Source organism: Chenopodium album, chromosome 2, assembly GCF_948465745.1.
Source record: "Chenopodium album chromosome 2, dcCheAlbu1.1, whole genome shotgun sequence".
Classification (NCBI taxonomy): domain Eukaryota; kingdom Viridiplantae; phylum Streptophyta; class Magnoliopsida; order Caryophyllales; family Amaranthaceae; genus Chenopodium; species Chenopodium album.
Window position 1 is genome coordinate 5,664,404 of NC_137835.1, and position 25,891 is coordinate 5,690,294.

General features: G+C 34.7%; 3 protein-coding genes across 3 annotated transcripts; 2 read left to right on the forward strand and 1 right to left on the reverse strand.

Annotated features, from left to right (window-relative positions):
- Window positions 1-13,362: 13,362 nt before the first annotated feature.
- On the forward strand, window positions 13,363-17,134 carry LOC145580892 (uncharacterized). The gene is made up of 2 exons (XM_081637976.1): window positions 13,363-13,653; window positions 16,424-17,134. The coding sequence occupies exons 1-2, from the start codon at window positions 13,523-13,525 to the stop codon at window positions 16,893-16,895; spliced, it is 603 nt and encodes a 200-aa protein (XP_081494102.1). The 5' UTR covers window positions 13,363-13,522; the 3' UTR covers window positions 16,896-17,134.
- A 2,290-nt stretch (window positions 17,135-19,424) lies between these two features.
- LOC145580897 (dolichol-phosphate mannose synthase subunit 2-like) lies at window positions 19,425-20,768 on the forward strand. The gene is made up of 3 exons (XM_081637983.1): window positions 19,425-19,561; window positions 20,259-20,388; window positions 20,472-20,768. The coding sequence occupies exons 2-3, from the start codon at window positions 20,299-20,301 to the stop codon at window positions 20,622-20,624; spliced, it is 243 nt and encodes an 80-aa protein (XP_081494109.1). The 5' UTR covers window positions 19,425-19,561; window positions 20,259-20,298; the 3' UTR covers window positions 20,625-20,768.
- Window positions 20,769-21,221: 453 nt separating this feature from the next.
- Window positions 21,222-25,797, reverse strand: LOC145594132 (plastid lipid-associated protein 3, chloroplastic-like). The gene is made up of 3 exons (XM_081650469.1): window positions 25,070-25,797; window positions 23,766-23,961; window positions 21,222-21,810 (listed from the first exon to the last, which is right to left on the reverse strand). Exons 1-3 carry the CDS (start codon window positions 25,690-25,692, stop codon window positions 21,502-21,504), a joined length of 1,128 nt encoding a protein of 375 aa, XP_081506595.1. The 5' UTR covers window positions 25,693-25,797; the 3' UTR covers window positions 21,222-21,501.
- Window positions 25,798-25,891: the final 94 nt, after the last annotated feature.

Sequence of the window (25,891 nt, forward strand, 5' to 3'; positions counted from 1 at the left end):
TAATGATGGTGGAAGTAGTTTATTACAGAAGATTCCAAACACTATTGACATTGTCCCCGTACCGTGCTGAAAACGTTGAGATAGTAGTAGGGAGTTAGTAAATAATAAATGTTACATTTGACACTTGCATTCTACTCCCATATTTCTAAGTGATAAATGTTCGTTGTATCAAGTATCAACCTTCGTTTAGCCCAATACCCCGTAGTTCATAAGGTAATGACCTAATGGGTGATTATGAAATTAGTATTTTCTCTAAATTTCTCAAAAAGCGTGGATATTAGCCTTTAATTTTAGAATTTTTTGACTTTTTTTCACTCGAAAATAAAAATTGCCGAAATATTTATCATAATCTCTAAGCTAATAACCTCCGGGAGTCCAATTAGTTGGGTGGAACCATCCAATTAGCCTTTCAACGGCCAATTTACCAGTTTACAACTTGCACCGATTTCATTAACTCAAACCTACCACAAACATTTATTGTTCCAGACGGCATTATATGACCCTAAAATGTATCCCCTAAAATCTCAATGTTTTTCGACACCGAGTTCCGAAACATTCAAAATTTCTCAAAAAGCGTGGATATATTAGCCTTCAATTTTAGAACATTTTTACTTTTTTTCGCCTGGAGATAAAAATTGTCGAAATGTTTACCATGGTCCCTAATACCCTCCGGTAGTCCCATTGGGTGGGTGGAACCATCCAATTTGCCTTTAAACGGATAATTTAACTTCAACGATTTCATTAACTCAAGTCTACCACGAACATTTATGACAATATATAATGATCATATATGATTCCAAACGGCACTATATGACCCCGAGATATATCCTCTAAAATCTCAATGCTTTTCGACACCGGGCCCCGAAACATTCGAAATTTCTCAAAAAGGATGGATATATATTAGCCTTCAATTTAGGAATTTTTTGACTTTTTTCCGCACGTATATAAAAATTACCGAAATGTTTACCATGGTCCCTAATACTCTCTGTGAGTCCAATTGGATGGGTGGAACCATCCAATTTGCTTTTAAACGACAAATTTACCGATTTACTATTTGCGCCGATTTCATTAACTCAAACCTACCACGAGCATTTATGATAACATATAATGATCATATATGGTTTCAAACGGCATTATATAACCCTGAGATGTATTCCCTAGAATTTCAAGACTTTTTGACACCGAGCCCCAAAACCTTCAAAATTTCGCAAAATGCGTGGATATTAGTGTTCAATTTTGGAATTTTGACTTTTTTTGCTCAGAAATTAAAATTGCCAAAATATTTACCATGTTCCCTAATACCCTCCGAGAGTCCATTTGGGTGGGTTGAACCATCCTATTTGCCTTTAAACAGCCAATTTACCGGTTTACAAATTGCACCGATTTCATCAATTCAAGTCTACCATGAACATTTATGACAACATATAATGATCATATATGGTTTCAAACGGCATTGTATGACCCCGAGATATATTCCCTAGAATCTCAAGGATTTTCAACACCGGGCCCCAAAACCTCCAAAATTTCTTAAAAAGCGTGAATATTAGGCTTCAATTTTGGAATTTTTTGACTTTTTTCGCCCAGAAATAAAATTTTGCCGAAATGTTTACCATGGTCCTTAATATCCTCCGAAATCCAATTGGATGCCAATTGGGTGGGTGGAACCATCCAATTTGCCTTAAACAACCAATTTACATGTTTACAACATGCACCGAATTCATAAACTCGAGCCTACCACGAACATTTATGTCAACATATAATGATCATATATAGTTCTGAACGGCATTATATGATCCCAAGATTTATCCCCTGAAATCTCAAGGATTTTCGACACCGGGCCACGAAACCTCGAAAATTTCTCAAAAAAGCGCTGCTAATAGCCTTTAATTTTTTAATTTTTTGACTTTTTTTCGCCCAGAAATAAAAATTGCCGAAATGTTTTTCATGGTCTATAATACCCTCCGGCAGTCCAATTGGGTGGGTAGAACCATCCAATTTGCCGTTAAACGATTAATTTATCGGTTTACAACTTGCACCGATTTTCATTTACTCAAGCCTACCACGAACATTTATAACAACATATAATGATTATACAAGTACTCCCTCTATTTTTAAATACTTGCTCCATTTCTCCATGCGCGGAGTTTTAGAAGAAATTGGAGAAAGTAATAAAATATGGAGGTAGTGGGATTGGTGGAAAATAAAAAAATGTAGAAAGTTAAAGTAGTGGAGAGAATTGGAGGAGAGATGATATATGTTAGGTCCACTATGTGAGAGAAAATAATTTAATATTGTAAAAGTTTTCCAAATAAGGAAATGGAGCAAGTATTTAAAAACGGAGGGAGTATTTGATTTAAAACTGTATCCCTTAAATTTTATAGGCTTTTTAACACCGGGCCTCGAAATCTCCAAAATTTCTTAGAAAGCGTGTATCTTAGCCTTCAATTTTGTAATTATTTGACTTTTTTTTCGCCCGAAAATAAAAATCGCCGAAATGTTTACCATGGTCCCTAATACCCTCCAGAAGTCGAATAGTCTGGGTGGAACCATCCATTTTTCTTTTAAACGGCCAATTTACCGGTTTACAACTTGCACCGATTTCATTAATTCAAGCCTACCACAAACATATATGACAACATATAATGATCATATATGGTTCCAAACAGCATTATATGACCCTGAGATGTATCCCCTAAAATCTCATTTCTTTTCCACACCGGGCCTTGAAACCTTCGAAATATCTGAAAAGGCGTGGATATTAGCCTTCAATTTTGGAAATTTTTGACTTTTTTTTGCCCGGAAATAAAAATTGCCGAAATGTTTATGATGGTCCCTTATATCCTCCGGGAGTCCAATTGGGTGGGTGGAACCATCCATTTCGTCCTAAAATAGTCAATTTACCGGTTTACAACTTGCACCAATTTCATTAACTCAAGCCTACCACAAACATTTATAACAACACATAATGATCATATATGATTCCAAACGACATTATATGACACCGAGATATATCTCCAAAAATCTCAAGGCTTTTTGACACTAGGCCTCGAATCCTCCAAAATTTCTCAAAATGCGTGGATATAGCCTTCAATTTTGGAATTTTTAGACTTATTTTCGCCCGAAAATAAAAAATCGTCTAAATGTTTACCATGGTCCCTAATACCCTCCGGGAGTCCAATTGACTAGGTGGAACCATCCAATTTGCATTAAAACGGCCAATTTACCGGTTCACAACTTGAACCGATTTCATTCACTCAAGCCTACCACGAACATCAATGACAACATATAATGATCATTTATGGTTCCAAACGGCATTATATGACCCCATGATGTATTCCCTAAAATCTCAACACTTTGCAACACCGGGCCCTAAAACCTCCAAACTTTCTCAAAAAGCGTGGACATTAGCCTTAAATTTTGGAAATTTTTTACTTTTTTTCACTCGAAAATAAAAATTACCGAAATATTTACCATGGTCCCTAATACCCTCCGGTAGTCCAATTGGGTGGGTGGAACCATCCAATTTGTATTTAAACGACCAATTTACTAGTTTACAACTTTGCACCGATTTCATTAACTCATTCCTACCACGAACATTTATGACAACAAATAATGATCATATGTGGATCCAAACGACATTATATGACCCCGAAATGTATTTTCTAGAATCTCAAGGCTTTTCGATACCGTGCCCCAAAACCTCTGAAATTTTCTCAAAAACCATGGATATTAGCCTTTAATTTAGGAATTTTTAGATTTTTTTTCACACGGAAATAATTATTTTCGAAATGTTTACCATGGTCCCTAATACCATTCGGGAGTCCGATTGGTGAGCCGTGAGCGGAACTATCCAATTTGCCTTTAAACGAAATATTTACCAGTTTATAACTTGCACCGATTTCATTAACTCAAGCCTATCACGAACATTTCACACAACAAATAATGATTATGTATGGTTCCAAATGTCATTATATGACCCCGAGATGTATCCCCTAGAATTTCAATACTTTTTGACACCGGGCCCCAAATCCTCCAAAATTTCTCAAAAAACGTGGATATTAAGCCTTCAATTTTGAAAATTTTGACTTTTTTCGCTCGGAAATAAAAATTGCCGAAATGTTTACCATGTTCCCTAATATCGTCAGGGAGTTCCACTGGGTGGGTGGCCTGGAACCATCCCATTACCAATTTACCGATTTACAACTTGTACCGATTTCACTAATTCAACCCTACCACGAACATTTATGACAACAAAATAATGATCATATAAGGTTCATTCCGAACGGCATTATATGACCCTGAGATGTATCCTCTAGAATTTCAAGACTTTTCGACATTGGGCTTTGAAACCTTCGAAATTTCTCAAAAGGCGTGGATATTAGCCTTCAATTTTGGAATTTTAATTTTGAATTTTTTTTCGCCTGGAAATTAAACTTGTCGAAATGTTTACCATATATAGTCCTTAATACCCTATGGGAGTCCAATTAGGTGGGTGGAATCATCCAATTTGTCTTTAAATGATCAATTTACCGATTTACAACTTGCACCGATTTCAATAACTCAAGCCTATCACGAACATTTATGACAATAAATAATGATCATATATGATTATAAACGACATAATATGAACCCGAGATGTATTACCTAGAATTTCAAGACTTTAAGACAACGGGTCCTGAAGACTCCAAAATTTCTCAAAAAGCGTGGATATTTCACTTTTTGAATTTTTTGACTTTTTTTCGCCCGGAAATAAAAATTGTCGAAATTTTTACCATGATCCCTAATACTCTCTGGGAGTCCAATTGGTTGGGTGGAACCATCCAGTTTGCGTTTTAATGGCCTATTTACCGGTTTACAACTTGCAATGATTACATTAATTCAAGCCTACTACAAACATTAATGACAATATAAAATGATTATATATGGTTCCAAACGGCATTATATGACCACGAGATGTATCCTAAAAAATCTTAAGGCTTTTCGACACCTGGCCCCGAAACCTCCAAAATTTCTCTAAAAGCGTGGATATTAGCCTTCAATTTTTTTGACTTATTTTCCCCCGGAAATAAAAATTTCCGAAATGTTAACATGATCCCTAAAACCCTCCGGGCGTCCAATTGGGTGTGGCACTATCCAATTTGCCATTAAACAGACAATTTAACGGTTTACAACTTGCACTGATTTCATTAAATCAAGCTTACCACGAACATTTATATAACATATAATGATCATATATGGTTCCAAATGGTCATAACTCAAGCCTAGAATTTTAAGACTTTTCGACACCGGGCTCAGCTCCAAAATTTCGCAAAATGCGTGGATATTAAACTTCAATTTTGGAATTTTTTGACTTTTTTTCGCCCGAAAATAAAAATTGCCGTAATATTTACAATGGTCCATAATACCCTCCGGGAGTCTACCTGGCTGGGTGCAACCATCAAATTTGCCTTTAAACAACCGATTTACCGGTTTACAACTTGCATTGATTTCATTAACTCTAGCCTACCACGAACATTTATGATAACAAATAATAATCATATATGGTTCCAAACGACATTATATGACCGTGAAATCTTTCCTAAAATTTCAAGACTTTTCGACATCGGGCTCCGAAACCTCCAAAATTTTTCAAAAAACGTGGATATTAGACTTTTATTTTCGATTTTTTTAAACTTTTTTATGCCCGGAATTAAAAATTGCCGAAATGTTTACCATGGCCCCTAATATCCTCCGGGAGCCCAATTGGGTGGGTGGAACCATCCAATTTGCATTTAAACGGCCAATTTACCGATTTACAACTTGCACCGATTTTATTAACTCAAGCCTACCATGAATATTTATGACTACATATAATGATCATATATGGTTCCAAATGACATTATATGACCCCGAAACGTATTCACTAAAATCTCAAGCCTTTTCGACACCGTGCCCCGAAACATCCAAAATTTCTCAAAAAGCGTAGATATACAAGTCTTCAATTTTGTAATTTTTTGACTTTTTTTCGCCCGGAAATAAAAATTGTTGAAATTTTTACCATGGTCCCTAATACCCTCCAGGAGTCCAATTGGGTGGGTGTATCCATCCAATTTGCCTTTAAACGGCCAATTCACCGATTTACAACTTGCACTGATTTCATTAAATCAAGCCTACCACGAACATTTATGACAACATATAATGATCATAAATGGTTACAAACACTATTATATGATCCCGAGATGTATCTCCTAAAATTTCAAGGCTTTTCGATACCGGGTCTCGAAACTTCCAAAATTCTCAAAAAGCGTGGATCTTAGCCTTTGACTTTGGAATTTTTTGACTTTTATTCGCTCGAAAATAAAAATTGCCGAAATGTTTTTCCATTGTCCCTAATACCCTCTGAGAGTACAATTGGGTGGATGGAACCATCCAATTTGCCTTTAAACGGCCAATTTACCGGTTTATAAATTGCATCGATTTCATTAACTCAAGCCTACCACGAACATCTATGACAACTTGTAATGGTTATATATGGTTCCAAACGATATTATATGACCCCCCCCAGATGTATTTCTTAAAATCTCAAGAATTTGCGACACCGGGCCCCGAAACCTCAAAAATTTCTATAAAAGCGTGGACATTAGCCTTCAATTTTAGAATTTTTTGACTTTTTTCGCCCAAAAAAAAAAATTGCTGAAATGTTTACCATGGTCCCTAATACCCTCCGATAGTCCAAATGGGTGGGTGGAACCATCCAATTTGCCTTTAAACGACCATTATACCGGTTTACAACTTGCACCGATTTCATTAATTCAAGCCTACCACGAACATTATGACAACAAATAATGATCATATATGGTTCCAAACAACATTATATGACCCTGAGATGTATTCCCTAGAATTTCAAGGCTTTTCTATACCGGGCCTCAAAACCTCCAAAATTCTCAAAAAGCGTGGATATTAGCCTTTAATTTTGGAATTTTTGGACTTTTTTTCGTCCGGAAATAATATTTGCTGAAATGTTTACCATGGTCCCTAGCTAATACCCTTTGGGAGTCCAATTGAGTGGGTTGAACCATCCAATTTGCCTTTAAACGACCAATTTACCGGTTTACAACTTGCACCAATTTCATTAACTCAAGTCTATCACGAACATTTATGACAACAAATAATGATCGTATTTGGTTCCAAACGACATTATATGACCCCAAGATGTATCCCCTAGAATTTCAAGACTGTTCGACACCGGGCCCCGAATCCTTTAAAATATCTCAAAAAACATGTATATTAGCCTTCAATTTTGAAATTTTTGACTTTTTTTCGCCTGGAAATAAAAATTGCCGAAATGTTTATCATGGTCCAGAATACCCTCCGGGAGTCCAATTATTAGGTTGGTGGAATCATCCAATTTGCCTTGAAACGGTCAATTTAATTACCGGTTTACAACTTGCACAGATTTCATTAACTCAAGCTTACTACGAACATTTATGACAACAAATAATGATCATATATGGTTCCAAACGGCATTACTTGATGCCGAGAGGTATCCCATAGAATCACAAAACTTTTCGACACCGGGTCCCGAAACCTCCAAAATTTCTCAAAAAGCGTGTATATTAGATTTCAATTTTAGAATTTTTTGATTTTTTCCGTCCGGAAATAAAAATTGCCGTAATGTTTACCATGGTCCCTAGTCCCTCCATGCCTATTTCTTTTTCTCTCTATTATGTAAGTAATAAATGAAGGAAATAGGCATATAACTAAGGGACATAGGGAGTATGCTTTTTATTCACTTTTCACTTGTCCTAACTTATAAAAAATTAGTTTAGTATGTAAATTGTAACATTGTAAATTGAAATTGAAATTAAATGGAGTAGCTCTTTATACGAATTTATTCTTGTTTTATATGAACTTTATTTTACTAAGATAAGTGGGATTGAATTTAGAATAACAAAATGTCAATCTGCTTACAACTTTAACTAATCTCAACTCCTTATTAATTATGTTGAAAACTCAAAAAAAATCAGATCTGGAACCAAACAAATGGAGTTTTTGGTAAAAAGTTTAGCTCCATAAAAAAAAAATAATAAAAAAAAGGACAATCAATAACAACGTTATCATTTTAATCAATGGTAGGTAGTAGTATAGTGCAATGAGGTCAGTGAGTTAATAAGAATTGCGTAAGCGGCATGTCCCATGAGCCATGACTAATTACAGGCATGTATGTGTACATTGCAGTATTGCACCATGTATTTGTACACGATTCCCTGGTTATCTTTGTACAATATTAATTTAGAATTCTACATTTCTACCCTAAACAATAAAAATGACATCAATAAGACTGTCGGTTGGAATTTATAATAACCAAAACTTATAATTCCGTAGCCAAATCGTACAACATAAATATTTATTCTACCATGCACATTGCACAATATAAAGGGTCCACTATTTGAAAAATATTGAGAGTTTATAATTCAAAGTGACATATATTGTTTGATGATAATTCAACAAGTGACATATGTAAGGTTGATCATTAGAGAGAAATATTTTCGACATTTTAATCGTTGAATAAATTGTGTTCTCACAATAGGAGCATCAAAATCAGTTCCTAATCGATGAATAATATAACTAAATATCCGTGTCCTACTAGTTAAAGTGCAAGGTTAGTTACTAGAATGAAGAAGACCTTTCTTTTTGAGAAGAAGACAGAAGAATACAAATTATTAAGCAAGAAGAATATAATCTAAAGATTGATGATACCTTAGATATATAAAATTAAATTAAGTAATGAAGATAAGAGCAATTATGCAAAGAAAACAATGGGCAAGAACAACAAGACCAGTTAGACAAGAAAATGAAAGAAAAGTGTGAGTGAACAGTGAAAAGGGTCCCACAAAAGTATTCATCAAAATAATACACGTACTTCAAAGGGTTGAGCATTAAGACACTTGGGTGGCTTGTGAACTACTTAATCGCTAAGTTTTTAATTATTATTATTTATCTTGATTGATAAATTCATCATCCATCTGTAATTTATATTTTTATTTATTTTTATATTTAGCAATGATCATTCCATCAATCTTTTTCTTCCATTCTTTTATCATCAATTGGATGTCACAAAAAGAGAAAAGATAAAGGAATCAATAAAAGTTGAATGCACAGTTTCACCCATTTTCACCCTGAGAAAATGATTGAAAGAATTTTACAAGTTCATGAATAGACTTGATTAATTCGTTAGGCTCATACTACTCGTATTATGTATAACTTGATTAAATTCGAGTTCAATGATATAGTTGATAATTATAAAATGAACGATTAGGATTACATGAAGGACAGAAACAGGGGAACAAAAAAGGTGCAATTGAGATTAGGCCAAACAAGGAGAAACCGACACTACTTAATATATACTTCGTAGGTGAATAAGGTGATTATGAATCATGTACTTTAATTATTTACAAAAGAACAAACTAATGGTAACATAGGGTAGTTAAGATCAAAATCAAAAGTTAAACAATCTAACCAGAAATTTATTGCCAAAAATGATCATTCACCTAATTTTAAAGACAATATACCAATAAATGCCAATGTAATTTGGGATAGTTTATTAAGTGTAACATCTCCACCATGCATTATACTTCTTCCAACCCATATTTGTACAAATATCAGTGTGTAAATTAAGTGTTCACCTACTGTTAATTAAATCACATCACCTTCACTTTATTTGCTCTGCCCCCATTTTTTTATTTGTAAGGAGGACACCTGATTTCCTCCAGAAACCCTACCACCTCTGTGAGTTATGTAACTTATGTTCCCTTTTATGTTTCCTTAAAATTACGATACTAGTTTAACTTGTATACTTTGTAAATACACTTTTAATCATTGATATTCTTTGCTCACATAGTACTACTACTGTATTATGTTTAAAAAAAATTAATACCAAGGGCTTGTTCTGATTACTGATTGGAGCTGAACTGAACTCCTGTATATAAAATTTGATCATGAAAATGGTCATATAATATAAATTAAGACAGTCCAACATCTTCAACAATAACACCATGTTTTTTTTACAATGGTAAATATATATGATCAAAATTTGAGGTGTCAAAACCTCTAACTAATCCAAGCCGAAACTTACCCTAATATATCCGATTTAGATTTTAACTTGCATAGACACAATAATTTAACATGATTCATGATTGAAATTAAGCTCGACCCAACTTCATGGAACCCAAATTAATTTGCCACCGCCTCTAATCAAAATTAGTATGAGTAGTGCATATGAAATTATGAATAATGCAAAAGTTAAACAATAAGAACACTTAGGAAAATGAGAGGAGTAAATTGGGTCGGAATTACAAGCACTACAAGGCTGGGCAAGCCGAATAGACACTGTAAAAATAGAATTACTCTGTACTTAAAATCCGTAAAAAAGATAAATAACTTTCCAGGTTGGCAGACCCAAACTCCAACTCATTAAACCGCACTCCAAGGTCATCAGAGTAACGGCTCCATCTCCATCCCCCCAGCTGGACTCCAACCACTCATCTCCGGCGCACTTTTATCTACATTGCGCCTCCTCTCTTGCGCATTTTAGCTTTTTTTTTTGTCGGTAGATTTAGATATTTATTGAAAGCAGAGGACGAATTTTATTTGTACAGAAATACTGCCTATATATCCAGTAGTATCAAATTACATTATGCTTCATTTTTTTTTTCTTCTGGAATATATGAAAATGGAACAAATAATTGAACATTAAATTAAAAAATTTAATTAAAATCAGCGAATTTTTCTACCGGGATGTGTATACGTGCGGAATATTGACGATGAGCTTCCTTCTTCACACGTGCGACTAAAAATCGCCGAGTTTCCGATGAGAGCGTAATTTCGGAATGTCGTCATCTTCAATTTCCTCTTGCAAATTCCGCAAGCTTCGTATCGCAAATACGCCGTTTCCTTTTAATTTATTATCAGCTCTTCCAATGTCGTCAATGTCGGTCGAATCTACAAAGATTAATAATCAAATTAATTCATCTATATATTTTCAAACAAATAAAGAAAGTTTTAGAGTCTTTGATCAAATTTTGTACTTATCTAAGATATAAAATGAATTTAGACAGGTTTTGAGAAAAAAATTCATAAAACCGCGCACAAAAAAAAAATAAAAATAAAAAGAAGACAAAATAAATTCAAATAAGCTAAAAGTTGAAATGAACCTAATCTTATACGAAGTATTGATTTATTTCAATGTATAAGTTCAAATAATGTATATTTACCTCAATGAAAATAAGCTCAAACAATATGTTGGATAATGTACTTTATTCGCTAGATAGGACAATGATTCTAAATACTTGCTGCGAAATTAATAGCGTGATAATTGATAGAGAATACATCAAGAAAATATTGTTATGAAATGCGAGGTAAAATATATTTTTATTATGTAAAAAAAATATTTTTTCATGAAAATATATTTTTATTATGACATAGGAGCCAAGTAGTATTTCTTAACATAAAAAAAAGCAAAGATTGTCATCTCTACAATCGTTTACAAATATGAACAATGATTAATATTTGGTAAGAATCAATTGAGTTGATTATGAGTTTATGACCCATGATTATCTAAAGTAATTTCAATTAACTTATGGTAAATAACAAGAGTAATTGGTAAAAAGTCAAAATTAAAGACAGTAAAAGTGGAAATAGGGATTAGGGCATTTGATTGGCGGGCCCATAAGCTTGTCGTAGAAGGGAGGATATTAAAGCCTTTTTTATATATCGTTTGTGATAATTGCAATTTGCATGTGACTTTAGGTTGTAAAAATGGTAGGCCCAATATAATACAAGTAAAGGTTAAGTGGAGGTAAAGTAAGTTGGTTAATTTGTGGTCAGCCCAATTTTATCCGATCCGTCGGTGACCGTTGGCTTTTCGGTTTGTTTATTTTTGAGGATGAAGGTGACCGTTGGAAGTGTGTGATGAGAGTGTTTACTTTATGTAGTTATCAATGGTTATGAACGTTTTACACTTTTACGTTTCATTTTATGAATGGTTGGAGCTTGTGTACGTAGTTTATAGGAGAGTGAAATGCAAAAATTGTCTTAAGCTCAATTATTGATTTGATGATGTTGTATTGTTGTTGATTAGGGATTATTACGGATTAGATCAAGCATTTTTAACATTGGTTGGTAGATTTCAATTAAAAGTAGTTTAACGTATATGTTTTTGAGGATGATACATAAAATGTGATATTTAGTCTTATCTATGCATACTTTTTTATAGGCTAAACAACTTACAATCTTGTGATAACGTAGAGTTGTATAACTCATATGCTTGAATTGATAGGTTAAATTTAATGAGTGCAGTCCAGTCATGACAAACTTCGGAGGGATGATATTAGATGATAATTTTAAGGGAAGATGTTTGAGTTATAGGAGAAAGTATTTAAACATAGGTTTTGGCAAATTTTCTTAACATACTATTCAAAAATCAAAACATAATAAAAGGACTTCAAAAAGTATGATTTGTCTTGACAAATTAGTGTATGCTACGTTTTACATAAGATGCTACTCCGTAGCTTCCAATCTTCCATATAAAAATTGGCATTTTCCATATCAATGGGTTGCTATTTGCTAACCTTTTTCAACATCTCTCATAACTTTTAATTTTTGAATCGATTCATCACTTTGATTACAAAAGTTGGGTAGATTGTGGATCACTGGTTTCTTATATCATCATAACTTATTGGAGAAGAATAAACTTTCTATTGTTATCTTTGTGGATAAGGAAGAACTTGTGGCAACTTACAAGAACAACATACTCAGAAATGATATGCGTATATAACCAATATTTAGATTTCACAAAGTATTAAGTGAGTTCGTTTCACCATGAATCCATCCACCCAACATCTAAAATTTCATCAACTTATATGCCTATTAAGGCCTATTCTCTTCAAATTATTTCCAGTTCAATTTAGTTTAGCTCTAGTAAGTTCAGTACAGTTCAGTTCTTAATTCTTCTCTCATAAAATATTCAGTTCAGCACAACTCAGTTCAGTCAATCAAAACAAGCCCTGATTTATACTCCCTTTATTTTATTTGTTTAGAAGAATCCCTCATCTTTCTTCATAACTCTTTAGATGTTACTTTCTCTGGATCATCAAACAATGAAATTCAAAATGTGTAACCCAGGAAATGATGAACTATGGGTTTGATCCTGTAAAAAAAATGTTCCATGGTATATGTAAAGCCCAAAGATACTGAAAAGCCCAATCTTTCAATACAGTACCAGCCCAGTTAGGCCCAACAAAATATAGTAATTTTATAATCCAAAATAACAAGACCAAAGACCTCTATTTTTCTGAGTACAGACCATATAAAACCCAACTGCGCCTCCAATTTTTCTGAAAAAAAAAAAAAAAACAAAAATAGGAAGAAATTTCTGGCGGTACTTTTGACGATCTTGTAACTTGCTATAATAGAAATCTCACTCCTGTTCTTCTTCGATCAACCCAGAAAAACTTGAGCAGAAAGATAAACAAAAAAACCAGAAATGGTGTTATGGGAGATAACATTAGCGACGGCCTATTTCTTGGGATTGAAACGAACTTATAGACTTGCTTTGAAGATTCAACGTCGTCTTATTTCGCATAAACACCTTAAGATTCGTAATTTTGCTCAAAGGTTTCTTTCTTTTTCTTCATTTCTATACTTTCTTCTTATGCTTGTTGATTTTAATTGCCAAAATGTGATTATTTGTATGATCATAAGACATTATAATCTGTGAAATTAGTGATAATTTGCTATTATAGTGTTGAATGTTGGATTGATTTTTTGTTTTTTGGGAATTGATGTTGAATGTTGATGATTTGGGGTTTTAGCAGAAGTTTTAGGGTTCATTGTAGCTCTTTCAGTAGGTTAATTAGGCGGTGGTTGCAATTTGGGTTTTGATTTAGAATATGCTCCAGGTTTCTTGTTAACGAATGATGAATAAAGGAATATTCTCTAGTTTAATTTTATCTTTGTATTTGTTTTCTTCTAGTTTGTTTGTTTGGTATGCTTATTTGCTTAGCTATTTGGACCATTAACTGTGTGAAGAACGATTTGCCGATTCACAAACAATTCTCATGTACAAACTTTGCAACATTTGTAATAATGTTGGCTATCAATGCTCCAATTGGAAATAGATTAGCTCCAGATTAGGTATATATAGTCCAAGTAGTGAAGTGATTTGTCAACTCAACTCGTGTGTTGGAGCTAATACATTTGTAAGTGTTAGGATCAATCCTTTGCATCTAATTTGAACTTTTCAGCAAAATGAAGTTTAGGGGTGCGGAGGACATGGTACTTGTAATCTTGTATCTCATGAGACGAAGAAAGTAAAAAAAAAGCATTAGATGTATGGAGTTGGTTAGGTTAGGAAATTGGTTACTGACTAATCTATTTCTCTAGTTCTAGGAACTTTGGTCTTCTAAGGATAAAGTGAAGGAGGCAGATTGGTAGACAAGTTTATGCAGTTTGCATTGTGGACGTACTGCACTTTTGGTCATCACTCATCAGCAGTACAACGAGTGATGGTCCCGATACCTTTGAAGTTGGTTTCACCCTTTATCTGAAGTAAACAATCAATAGTGGGATTTGCATAGAGTACTAGAGGGTAAGAAAATGTTTGAAATGCCAAAACTAGCTTACTTTGATGCTGGATTGCTGATATTTTGTCTTCAGTATCTAAGATAGCAAGGCTTGGATTTTATATTGCACAGCCCTGGGTTTTGTACTGGATTTGCTGTCCAATAATTGCAATATGAGTGTATTTTGGTGCATGATTACATGCTGTTTGATATTTCATTGCTTGCTGCAAACTGCGGTAGAGCAGGCATAGCAAGAAATATCTCTGCTATGTAAAACCATACATATCTATTTTCTAATTCATTGGAGCCGTAGGAGATTTGTTACTTCTCTGTAAATTAAATGATTACCTTTATGACAACCACTCTGAGCTGCATCTCTGATGTCTTGAATCTAGATAAGCACGTTTATGAGCACGTCAGAATATTGAGATAATGCTTTATAATGGATGAAAAGCCTGCTGAAAGACCCTTAATGTTTCTTCAGACCGAGAATCTGTCTTGCTAGCTCGTAGAGGTATGCTGAGTCCTTTGTTCCAATTATCCATCAAAGATCATCATCTTTATACCTTTTGCAAAGACGCTGCTAGCTTAAAATATTTTCCTCATACCTTGCTTTTTTTTCATTTGCCATTTGCTAGTTGCAAGTTGCAAGCAGTCTACATTTTACTTGCCATAGCTCTACAAATTATGTCATATTTCTATTTTTCTTTGCTTCACAGACTATGTACGTAGTACTTGCAACCAGTGTCTAGAGAATGTTAACCAGTTAGTGATTTGCTGCTTCTTATATTCTGTCTTTTAGGAATTTTCTTCCTCTGTTTGCTCTTTGCTCATTCAAGTTGAAAAACAATATATTCTTTGAAGGGTTGATCATTTCTAAATGGTATATGTACCTGAGTGGATTCCATTTAGGGTGCTGTAGTTTAGTCTAGTCTATTTATTTGTGAAGAATTGTTTTTTTTTTTTTTTTTAAATTTCTTGAAGAACTTGTCACAGCTTCAATATCTCATCAAATTCTATTTTCGAGGCTCACTTGGGAATATGACTCCATGTTATGGAATTATGGGTCATTATTTCTTATCTTATGGTCTTGAAATGAAGAAACAAGTGCAGGCCAGGCAACATTTCCTTTATGTAAAATGCCGTATTTATCAACATAGTTGTGGAAAAAAGGAACTTTTTTTACCCTAGATCATGGCCAAAGTCATCCTCTACTCTGAGGAAACAATTTTGTTAGAACTAAGATCATGTTGATGCTGTTAATGTGCTCTTGTTTATTCTTCTATGGTTTCAGTTTTCTAGGGATGTTCATTTGCTCATTTGGTGCTAATAATTTCTCAAAAACCATCATTTGGCTCTAGTAAAATTGGCACAATAGCATATCAAGCAAATAATGTTGATAAATGGGTTTTTTTGCTGAAGTTAGGGCCTGTTCTCATACGTTGAAATTCAGTTCAGTTCAGCTCAACTCAGCTTTGCTCAGTTCAGCTCAACTCAGCTTTGCTCAGTTCAGTTTAGCTCCTAATTTCCTTCTCTTATAAAATATTCAGTTCAGCTCAGTTCAGTTCAGTTCAGCTGAGTTCAGTCAATGAGAACATACCCTTAAATGGTGTCTTCATGATTTTCCTAAGTATTTTGAGTGGGTTGTTGGTAAATGAAGAATTGGTGAGGATTACCCAGTAGAAGGTTTTGAGAGTGTCTTATGTTAGATTAAGTTTGAAGATTTTCCCCTGCCAGGCTACTTTTCAAATAGTATTAATAAAGTCCATGGTGATGTCACTTATGTGCTGCTAACTTAAATTACTGTATTGTATTTTATTCAGACGAACCAGAGCTGTATTTGATGTAGCACTAAGGGTTCATCAGAACATTCAAGATAGAGACATACAAGTAGGTCGAAATGTTGGGAACTGGATCCTCAGATGGCTCGACAAGATGAAACCATCAGCCAATATCCGTGGTGCACCCCATGAGTTGCCTCCAGGAAATCACAACCAAGGCACTACCATGACAAAGCAATCGGAGTATCACCAGAAAAACAATGGCAACACCCAGAAATTCAGCACCAGAAGTTCTGAAAAGGGTTCTGATCGGCATCTGTTTTCTGCTACTAGACCTACATGGTCTACAGCTTTTCCCTCCATCACAATCATGGCACGGCATCCGAAATCCGTTGGCTCCCAGTACAGGCAACTTTTCCTCAGTGGCCCTCAATGGTTGGCACCAAGCAGTGGAAGTTCGGGATATAGAAGGGTCATTAGAGAGGATATCAGGCTGTGGATGCAACAGAATTAGCCTCTTTGATCAGCCTTTATCCTTCCTCTTCTATGTTGATAATCTACTGAAGTCTGTTGGACTTGGACATCTTGTGGCCAATGTCATAAAGTTAGAATTATTTATTTTTATTTTTATTTTTATTTGTTTCCCTGTTTGTTAATTGTTTTTATCCCAGTGAATCGCTCTCAGAAAATTACTGTAATTAGGTGGTGTTAACATCGGAGTCAATTTCATCAAGTCTGTGAACATGATGTCAATTTTGTGTACCTTTAAGGGCTTAAACCTTGCATGATTCCATTGTGAATAAAAAAGCAATTAGTATTATATACTCCTGGATCGTGTTAGGTTGATCAATGTTTTAAAAAAAAACAACATGCAAATATAAAATAACATATACTTATTTTAAAAATAACATGTATATAAATTAAAATAACAAGAAATTCATATTAAATAACAAAAAAATTTATAAACCTGGAGTACCATGCACACGGTACTCCAGGAGTAGCATAGAATTTGCGCCTATCAAAATTAGAAAAAGAATAAAACAACCTAATAACGGTAGCACTAGTTGCCGGAAAATTCTCGACAGTCTACAGTGAGCTTTAAAGGAGTAACATCGGCCACTCCCTTAAACTTCATCCTAAAAAAAAATTAAAAGAATATGAATAGCTAATTAAGCTATAGCAAGTGCATTATTATGTTGGTTATTGTCGTTAAAAACTTGGAGGAAAACAAAGCCAATCTTTCTTTCTTGTCCAAACCTAAACGACCATAATTGACCAACATCACCAAGTTTGAGATTAATTTTGTTTTTCACATCCCACCAACTACTTTGCAGTACCAGGTTCTTCTTGTTATTATCAGGCTCATTCTTTGGCCTCTTTGATAGATATAGTTTCATCTCTTCTTTGTTTTGCAATATTAAAGTCACCCTAATATCTCCGCCTTCTTCCAATTCTCTCTTTTCTTCATCGGTTAAAATAAGTTCATTATGTTCACGCATGTCAGTCTTAGCAAGCAATAATCGATTTTGGTTTTTATCCACATCCGATTTAGTTATGTATTTTTGCATTACAAGCTTAGGCACTTCACCTCCCATACTTATTGCTTTCTCTACGAGTTCACTTGGAAGATTAGGGGGGTTAAATTTTGCCTTTTTCCTTTCTTCTTTGCTCGGCCCTGGATTTTTTTGCTTCTTTGCTATCTTTGATGACTTATTATGGCCTTGTTCCGAAGAACAACGTCTCTTTAGCACCCTTTTATTATTTTCTTGATGTATAACAGGAACAAGAGAATTATTATTAGTCATAACACTAGCATTACAATTATATGCTTCTTCAGGGATGATAGCCTTATTGACGTTGTCGTCATTATTTTTTCTTTTTGCATAAATCTTTTTACCAAAAAGTTTAATCATAGTAACTGTATCATTATTATTACTACTGCATGCTTCTTCAGGGTTGTTGACATTGTCATTACTATTTCCTTCTGCAAATATCTCTTTTCCAAAAAGCTTAATCGATTTCACCATTATTGCAACGGATGATCTTTGAAGTTAGAAGCTAGTTGAAAATATTATGAAAAGGTACGTAAGAAAGAAAATTATTGGTGTATGAAAATTGTAAGTGAAAAACTCAACTATTTGGGTCAGTATATATAATACTATTAACCGCTTTATGATTTTTGGAAATAAGTTTGGGATAATGCTAATGCTAGTCCTAATTCTAATTAAAATGGGATAATGCTAATTTTTTTTGGTGTTTAAAGAGCCACAAGGGCAGGATGAGAATTGATTCCAGGATCTCCTGGAACCGGAAGGGAAACTCTAACCACTTGAGCTATCCTTCACTCTCAAATGGGATAATGCTAATGCTAGTTCTAATTCTAATTAAAATGGGATAATGCTAATGCTAGTTCTAATTCTAATTAAAATGGGATAATGCTAATGCTAGTCCGGCCTAATTGTAATTAAAGTTGACACTAACTTTTTTAATAAAATTATTTGTACAATTGTGTTGTAAAGTTGCCAAAGTTATCAAACATTATCCAAGTTAGATTAAATTACCCCAATATAAACCTCCAGTCTATAATATATTATCGGTGTATGAAAATTGTAAGTGAGAAAACTCAAATATTTGGATCAATATATATAATACTCTGAACCGTTTTATTTATGAAAACAAACTTTAGATAATGCTAAGAGCATCAACACTGGTGGTATGATTTTATACCACGGTGTAAATATTCATCAAAAATATGATATTTTTTACTACAATGATGGTGTAAAAGTATACCATGGAATGGTATATACCATCTCATGGTAAACATTTGCTTTAGTCCCCGTGTAACATAAACCAACCAGGTCAAAGTAAATAATCATAAAAAAAAAAATGCCATTGTTCATAATTTTTCAAGACCTACACATAGACACCCATATTGATATAGTTTTAGTTCTAATAATAAAATAAAATATAATTATAATTAAATTAGTTGTATAATCAATACATATAGGAGAGATAAAGTGTGGTGGTAAACTTTTTTTTTTATAGTGGGTTAACTCCACCGTCACAATTTGTTATCCATCCAACAAATAAATCTACAAAAGATCTTAACGGCGTGTAGTCGACGGCCGGCGACTTCCTAGCGCGTTCAACTCCGACGGATCACAGTTTTACCCTTAATTGGTATTTCTCTCTCCTCTAAACCCTAATTTTATCTTCAATCATCAATTGTATGCAATCCTTAGACAATTCGATCTAATTTTGTAATTAAAGACTTGGAAGTTTCCTAATTTCTTTTTCTATCAATATGATTTACGAAAATTTAGGGATTTTAGTTCTATTCAAAATAAAAAATCAAAATTGGATTTCAATTGTTAATTGCTTGGGCTTACTCTCAATTTTTCCTCAATTTTCCCAAATTCGATCTAGTTCTATAATTAAAGACTTGAATGTGCTTTCGATTGATCTTAACTGTAGACTATTAATTTACATTGCAAATCAAATTTGGTTTTTATAGGGTTGATTCAGAATTTACAATTTTACATGTATGATAGTGTAATATTCAGCTCCATTGAGTTCTTGAGACTATTAACGGTTAAGTTTTGACGTCTTTGTTTGTATGGCTTGTATCAGTTACATCATGATATGAAAATAGTCAGTTTGATGTTGATTTCTGCTTGATGTTTTTTCAATTTGTGTGGTTGATTCAATTGCTTCTCCATATGCCTCCTGTCATTTTTTTCACACTCGCATTACACAAATTCTCTTCTTTATTTGGAAGTGGATGATTAAGATTGGATGAATTGGACGATATTAGTGTAATTAGGCATTCTGCTTATTTGCCTTTGTGAAACAAGCTCTCACAACACAGTTTACACAGAATATAGAACATAGTTGCTACGTCTGAGGAGCGTACACTGATGGAGCTTGCAGACAGGGCTGTTGGTTTTCTGTTATGTTGTATCAGCTTATCAATATTCACGTACTATACTTTCTGGGTTATCATCCTGGTGAGTTCAAATCTGATTAATTTTTCATATATAGTCTGTATGAGCTTATGTTATGTAACAAAATTCTTCATGGATCATTGCAGCCATTTGTTGACAGCGACCACTTCATCCACCAGTATTTCTTACCTCAGGAGTATGCGATCATCATCCCTGTTCTTGCTGGTGTTACACTTCTTTGTTTTCTCAGTGTCTTCGTTGGATCTGTAATGTTGAAATCCAAAAAGAAGAAGGCTTAATCTCATTTGTCTTCATTTTTTTTTCCTTTTTGCTTTCAAATTTTTCATGAAGGTTGTTTATAATCCTCCTGTAAGACTGTAAGTACAGCATTTATGATACCAATTTCATTAGTGTACGTATACAGGAACAGCCTTTGATATCTATTAGCAGTGTTTTTGTTCAAAAATTTCTTTTAGCTCAACATTTTGTCATTATCAAACTTACCTGTAGAATACATGGGCTTCAAGCTTTCAGCTGCTTTTCTGTTGTAAATTACTGTTGCCATGCAAAATACTACATACTTCATACTTCGTATATGGAGACAATGGAGTAGATGATGTAAGGCATCGCTTTTCAAGATTGTTACTTGCTATTATATGTATAGTGTTAGGTGGTATCGTGTAGTTAAAAAACATGATAGAGAGGCAAGATAACAAAGGAAGTAATTGTCATGTATTCCATGACCATGATATTAGAGGGCAGTACCATCTCAAAAACAAAACTCTTGATGCAAGGCCTTGCTTCTTTGTTTAACTTGTATAAGAGTTAAGAGTATACTTGAAAACAATGTGGTGGATTGAGAAAAGTTTAAATGAAAGAGAATAGTAAATCATTGCTTTATTTAAGTCTGTAAATTACTCTTAAAGCTTTATTATTCAAATAAAAGTGTATTTGTGGCAAGATAAACAATCATTAGCCTGTTACAAATTTCTTCAGGCAATTAGCAGTCTTGAGCCCAATATCTTACTCGTACTACTTTCTATGATAAAGCTAAAGAAAGGAATGTGCCTTCTTAAAGAAAAATCAATTACAAACAAGTAAGCTCTTTACAGAATGTATCAAACGCTGCACAACAAGATATCTTTCCAATAACACCAAAAGGGCACATCTGCACTTCTAGTCAAGAAGCGGACTCCCTTCTCTGACAAGCACAAAGAGGCCACCATCTCCTCTTGAAATCCTAAAATCTTCATCGACATACGTGAATAGCAACCAAGATGAAGTGCGTTCACCTGGAATGGAAAGCTTAAGAGGTGGCAGACCATATAATGACCGTGAAATACTTGCTGCTGCCTCCTGAACAGGATTCAGGAGCTGCTGCACAGGAGAAAGGGTAATATTTTGTCCAAACACATTTATATTCTCTGGAAGATCAAATTGAGATTTAATCTTTGGAGGCTCAAAAGTGGCTTCTTTAAATTGAACCTGCATATCAGAAATCAGCTGATTTAGCACATTTAATCTCCATTTAAGCATCTTAACTGAAAGAAAATAATCAAATTCTCAAATAAAATAATAATTCCTCCTCGTAAACTTGCAACCTGTGGGGAATTACACTATTCAACACACAACTTTAATCTATCTCAGACCCTGAAAAGAATTGAGTTGAGATACTTTCCATAAACCCCACGAGATCCCAAAAGGCCAGAGTGGTTGGAATCGTCCACTTCATAAAATATGCTTCCTATCACCTGTGTAACCGTGTTACATTGACTCTTCATTTCATTTCAAGTACACATGTCAGATCCTCGACACTCGGACATGAGAATGACACTTGGATACTTCACTTTTGGTTCAAACTATTGATTTTTTTTTTCTTCACAAAATAGCCGAGTCAGATGCTTGGACACATACCCATGTCGGACATGGGTATCCAAGACCATGTGACATAGCCTATCACAGACACAAGATCACAAGATGTCTTTATGTAACCGACCAATGTGCGCATAAGGTTCCAAATAACCTTTTATGGCACAGAAGTCTCTGACCTATTAGACAAATCTTCTACTAAACAAAGGATCGATTCTTTCTACTTGCTTTCCCAAACTGTCGAAGATTCTAAAGGTTTTGTGGCAATTAAGCTAATAATGAGTCATTATTGAATGTTTATTGAGAAGGTTATAAGCTTTCATGGAGTCCCTTAAACCTTAAAGGATGGTTATCCATTGAGCGGTTCGCATAAATTTAAGATAATCTTAGGTGGAGATGGAGGTGAGAGTGAGTATATTTGCAATGGCTGGGGTGGGGAATTGGGGATTATGAAAAGGTTGGGTAATTAGATGGAAGAGGAAAAAAAAAAGGGGGGGATGAATGTGGTTTAGGGTAGATAGTGAATAAGTGATTTCCCTTTTTAGTTTTAGTATATACAAGTATATAATCTAACAAAATTCCATGAAGTATGTGATGATATATTTATTTGCATGTGTATATATGAGTAAAAGCAAACTGATGATACGCAAGAAAACATAAGGAGAGAGAATTCTAGTGAGAGAAGAGACCAAACAATCCAACAAATTAAGGAAAGAACCCAGAACCCAGAACCCATGCGAAAATCTAGATCGAAGCTACTACCACCCACTTCAATCCTACTCTACTCAATTCTCTTACTTAGAACCAAATAACTGCAATTCCAGCATATCTCTTGGTCAAGCCCCATCACTTAAAGGAAAACACAGTGTACACATGCACAATTTCATCTAAATAATCAGCAATCCCCATATATAAAAATAGAATATTAAAACTGATTCCCTATCCGACACAATTACAATTGTGTAGCTTTCAATCTCCAAATCACTAGATCTACACGTCATAGTCATGGAGCCTCAAAAAGCTTGATCTTTGATAAAATGCTTAACAGTAATTATTATAGCTAAATACAAATGGTGGGGCTACAAAAGGCAAAGAGAGCACTTGAATGGTCTGAGCCTAAGAGTCCGCACATTAATTGCATAGATAAGGCTGCACCATCTACTACGTCCCTCCAAGTCTCCAACCAGCAAAACACTCACCCACACAACAATTGTAGGCAATTGCAGTTAGGACATGGCATCATTCTGATTTTACATTAGGATTTTCGTTGAATTCTATGGTCTTTAAGTACCGTGCCTACCCAGTACCGAGAAATACATGTGATTACATGAACACAATTTTTGGAATGAGATATTTGAACAATTTTGGAAGGGGCAAAGAAGATTCATTATGATGAAAAGAAAGCAATGCCATAACAGTAACATAAGATAAACAAGTAAAACAACTGAAAGTGGCACCACAACACAAGGTATTGATTTGAACGACAACGCTATTAACTCGATTCCATATATAGCCCAGACCATGTGCAAGCTACATTCATCACACCACAAAGCAAAGGTTTGTTCAATTACCTGTATCCTTGAAGGGCTACTAACATCAAATTTGGCTGTTGCACTAAATGAGAATGTTGCAAAAGGACTGGACAATGTGGTCGAATTCTCCACAGTTTGGCTGGTGGTGCTAATGGCTTGACATATTTGTTGAACTTTTAGCAACGGTGTAGATCCAAGAGCAAGAAGAGGCAACAACTCAGAAAAGGCTGTGTACCTGATAATATACAGAGAAAATGATAGATGAGGCATGGTAAAGAAGATGAATAAAATTTCCTGTTATAGCTCAGACAAAATCACAGATGATGACCGTTAATATCAAAGGATGTTAATGATAATATGCATCAGATGTCAATATATTCTTCAACTTCATAGCATGTGAATATAAGATCTCTTATTTTCTGAAGTTTTATGTTGTGAATTTGCTATTAACTCTTTTAACATCTAAAGGTTCATTGAACACAAGAATATCAACACACACACACACACACTACAGGGTCAGTTAGAACTTTTTACAAATTGGCATTTAGTAACATACAATCGTGGCTGATTCAAGACAACATTTCCTTGTTAATGCACCAACTCTCTTCCACTGTTCTATCATAATTTTCCCTCAAAATATTTCAACAGAATAGAATTCTGAAGGAAAATGGCAACCAATCACAAGAAATGGCTATTAATACTATCTTATCCCCTAGAGCTTCTCTATGTTAGGAATTTCCAATGAGTGAAGAAATAGTGCCCAACATCACAATATCATTAGGAAATAGGATGGTGAGTTGGTGACTAGCCAATAAGATTAGAGGGTAACTTCATGGTTTAGTATGGAACCTCACTAGTGTGCGAGTCACTGATCATACTCCCTTGTTTCCATACATAATTGTCGCATTATCCTAATTCATTTATAATTAAGGATATAACTTCATTCACTGCTACATGCTTACATCCTTTATATGGACACATCATTGCTTAATTCTCCCCATCACTCATTCTAATTGAGGGGAAGTTCGAAAAATCCAATTATGATCCACTACTATCCTAACAAGCATGTCATCTTTTTTCCAAGCATCCCAAAATAGAATACCTGACTAGTATAACAGTGACAAAACAACCCAAATAAAGGCACACAACAAATTCCCTTTTCCACTTATCACCCTAAAAAAGACTACAAGATGATCTTCCCTATAGATTAAAAACAACAACTCATTCAATACTTCAATATAAATCAATGTAAGCATAACATAGTAAGAATAAAATCAAATTCACAATGTAGAAGTAACAGGGGATAAATTAAAACCACAAGACAAGAACATAGAAAAGCTTACACCAAAACCCAATTGCCATCAAGCAAGCCCGGAACCTCAGTCGGGTTAGGATTCGGGTTCGCCGCCTCGAGTTGATTAACAAGCTCCGACACCTCAGCCCGAACCTCAGCCGAGGCCCGAAACCCGAGCTCCGACCCATAAAGAGAATCCAACAAACACCTCTTCAGCTCCCAATTTTTGTTCACCCAAGTACTACTACTACCATTAGTTTCTCTCTCCTTAATCTCTTCGCCGTCAATTGCAAGACGGCCCCATTCATCTTCATCCTCGCGAATGGGCGGGTCGGAGTCGGCGAACCTGGACTCAGTCTTGGGCTCAGGCCCAGATTTCTCGCCCCATTCGTCGGAAACTGTGACAGAAACATTGAACTCAGGTGGGTTCACGGAGGCGGAAGGGTTGGGCTTGGGCTTTGGGTCTGGACCCCATTCATCGTCTTCATCGGAGGAAGAAGCGGAAGAACGGGTGGATAAGAAGGTTCTGGAAGAAGGACGCGTGGAGGAGAGAGAAAGAAGTGGGGTTTGAGAAGGGAGGAGAGAGAAAGAAGAAAACTGGTTGTGGTTGTAATGGAGGATTGAGGATTTGGGGAAGAAGATGGAAGGTGGTGGAGTTGAGAGAATCGTCATTTTTGTTAATGGAATGAAAAAATTGAGGGAGATTTGGTGGACATGGGTGTTTTTGTTACTATTTTCTGTTTGTGTATGTTGTTAACTTGGACCTATTGATCAAATTTTCTACAACTCCATTTGCATGTACCCGGTGTACAGTATTTTTACTGTACATCGGGTTTTTCTCACGTGCAACTTCTTTATTGTTTTTTTTTTT

What these genes read in the sequence shown, in the direction of transcription:
- LOC145580892 (XM_081637976.1), top strand. Translation starts at nt 13,523, where the DNA reads ATGGTGTTATGGGAGATAACATTAGCGACGGCCTATTTCTTGGGATTG. An exon ending in ATTCGTAATTTTGCTCAAAG is followed by an intron (nt 13,654 to 16,423) that starts GTTTCTTTCTTT and finishes TATTTTATTCAG; the next exon opens with ACGAACCAGAGCTGTATTTG.
- LOC145594132 (XM_081650469.1), bottom strand. Translation starts at nt 25,692, where the DNA reads ATGACGATTCTCTCAACTCCACCACCTTCCATCTTCTTCCCCAAATCC. An exon ending in GATGGCAATTGGGTTTTGGT is followed by an intron (nt 23,962 to 25,069) that starts GTAAGCTTTTCT and finishes GTATATTATCAG; the next exon opens with GTACACAGCCTTTTCTGAGT. An exon ending in GTAGCCCTTCAAGGATACAG is followed by an intron (nt 21,811 to 23,765) that starts GTAATTGAACAA and finishes TCTGATATGCAG; the next exon opens with GTTCAATTTAAAGAAGCCAC.
- LOC145580897 (XM_081637983.1), top strand. Translation starts at nt 20,299, where the DNA reads ATGGAGCTTGCAGACAGGGCTGTTGGTTTTCTGTTATGTTGTATCAGC. An exon ending in CTTTCTGGGTTATCATCCTG is followed by an intron (nt 20,389 to 20,471) that starts GTGAGTTCAAAT and finishes GGATCATTGCAG; the next exon opens with CCATTTGTTGACAGCGACCA.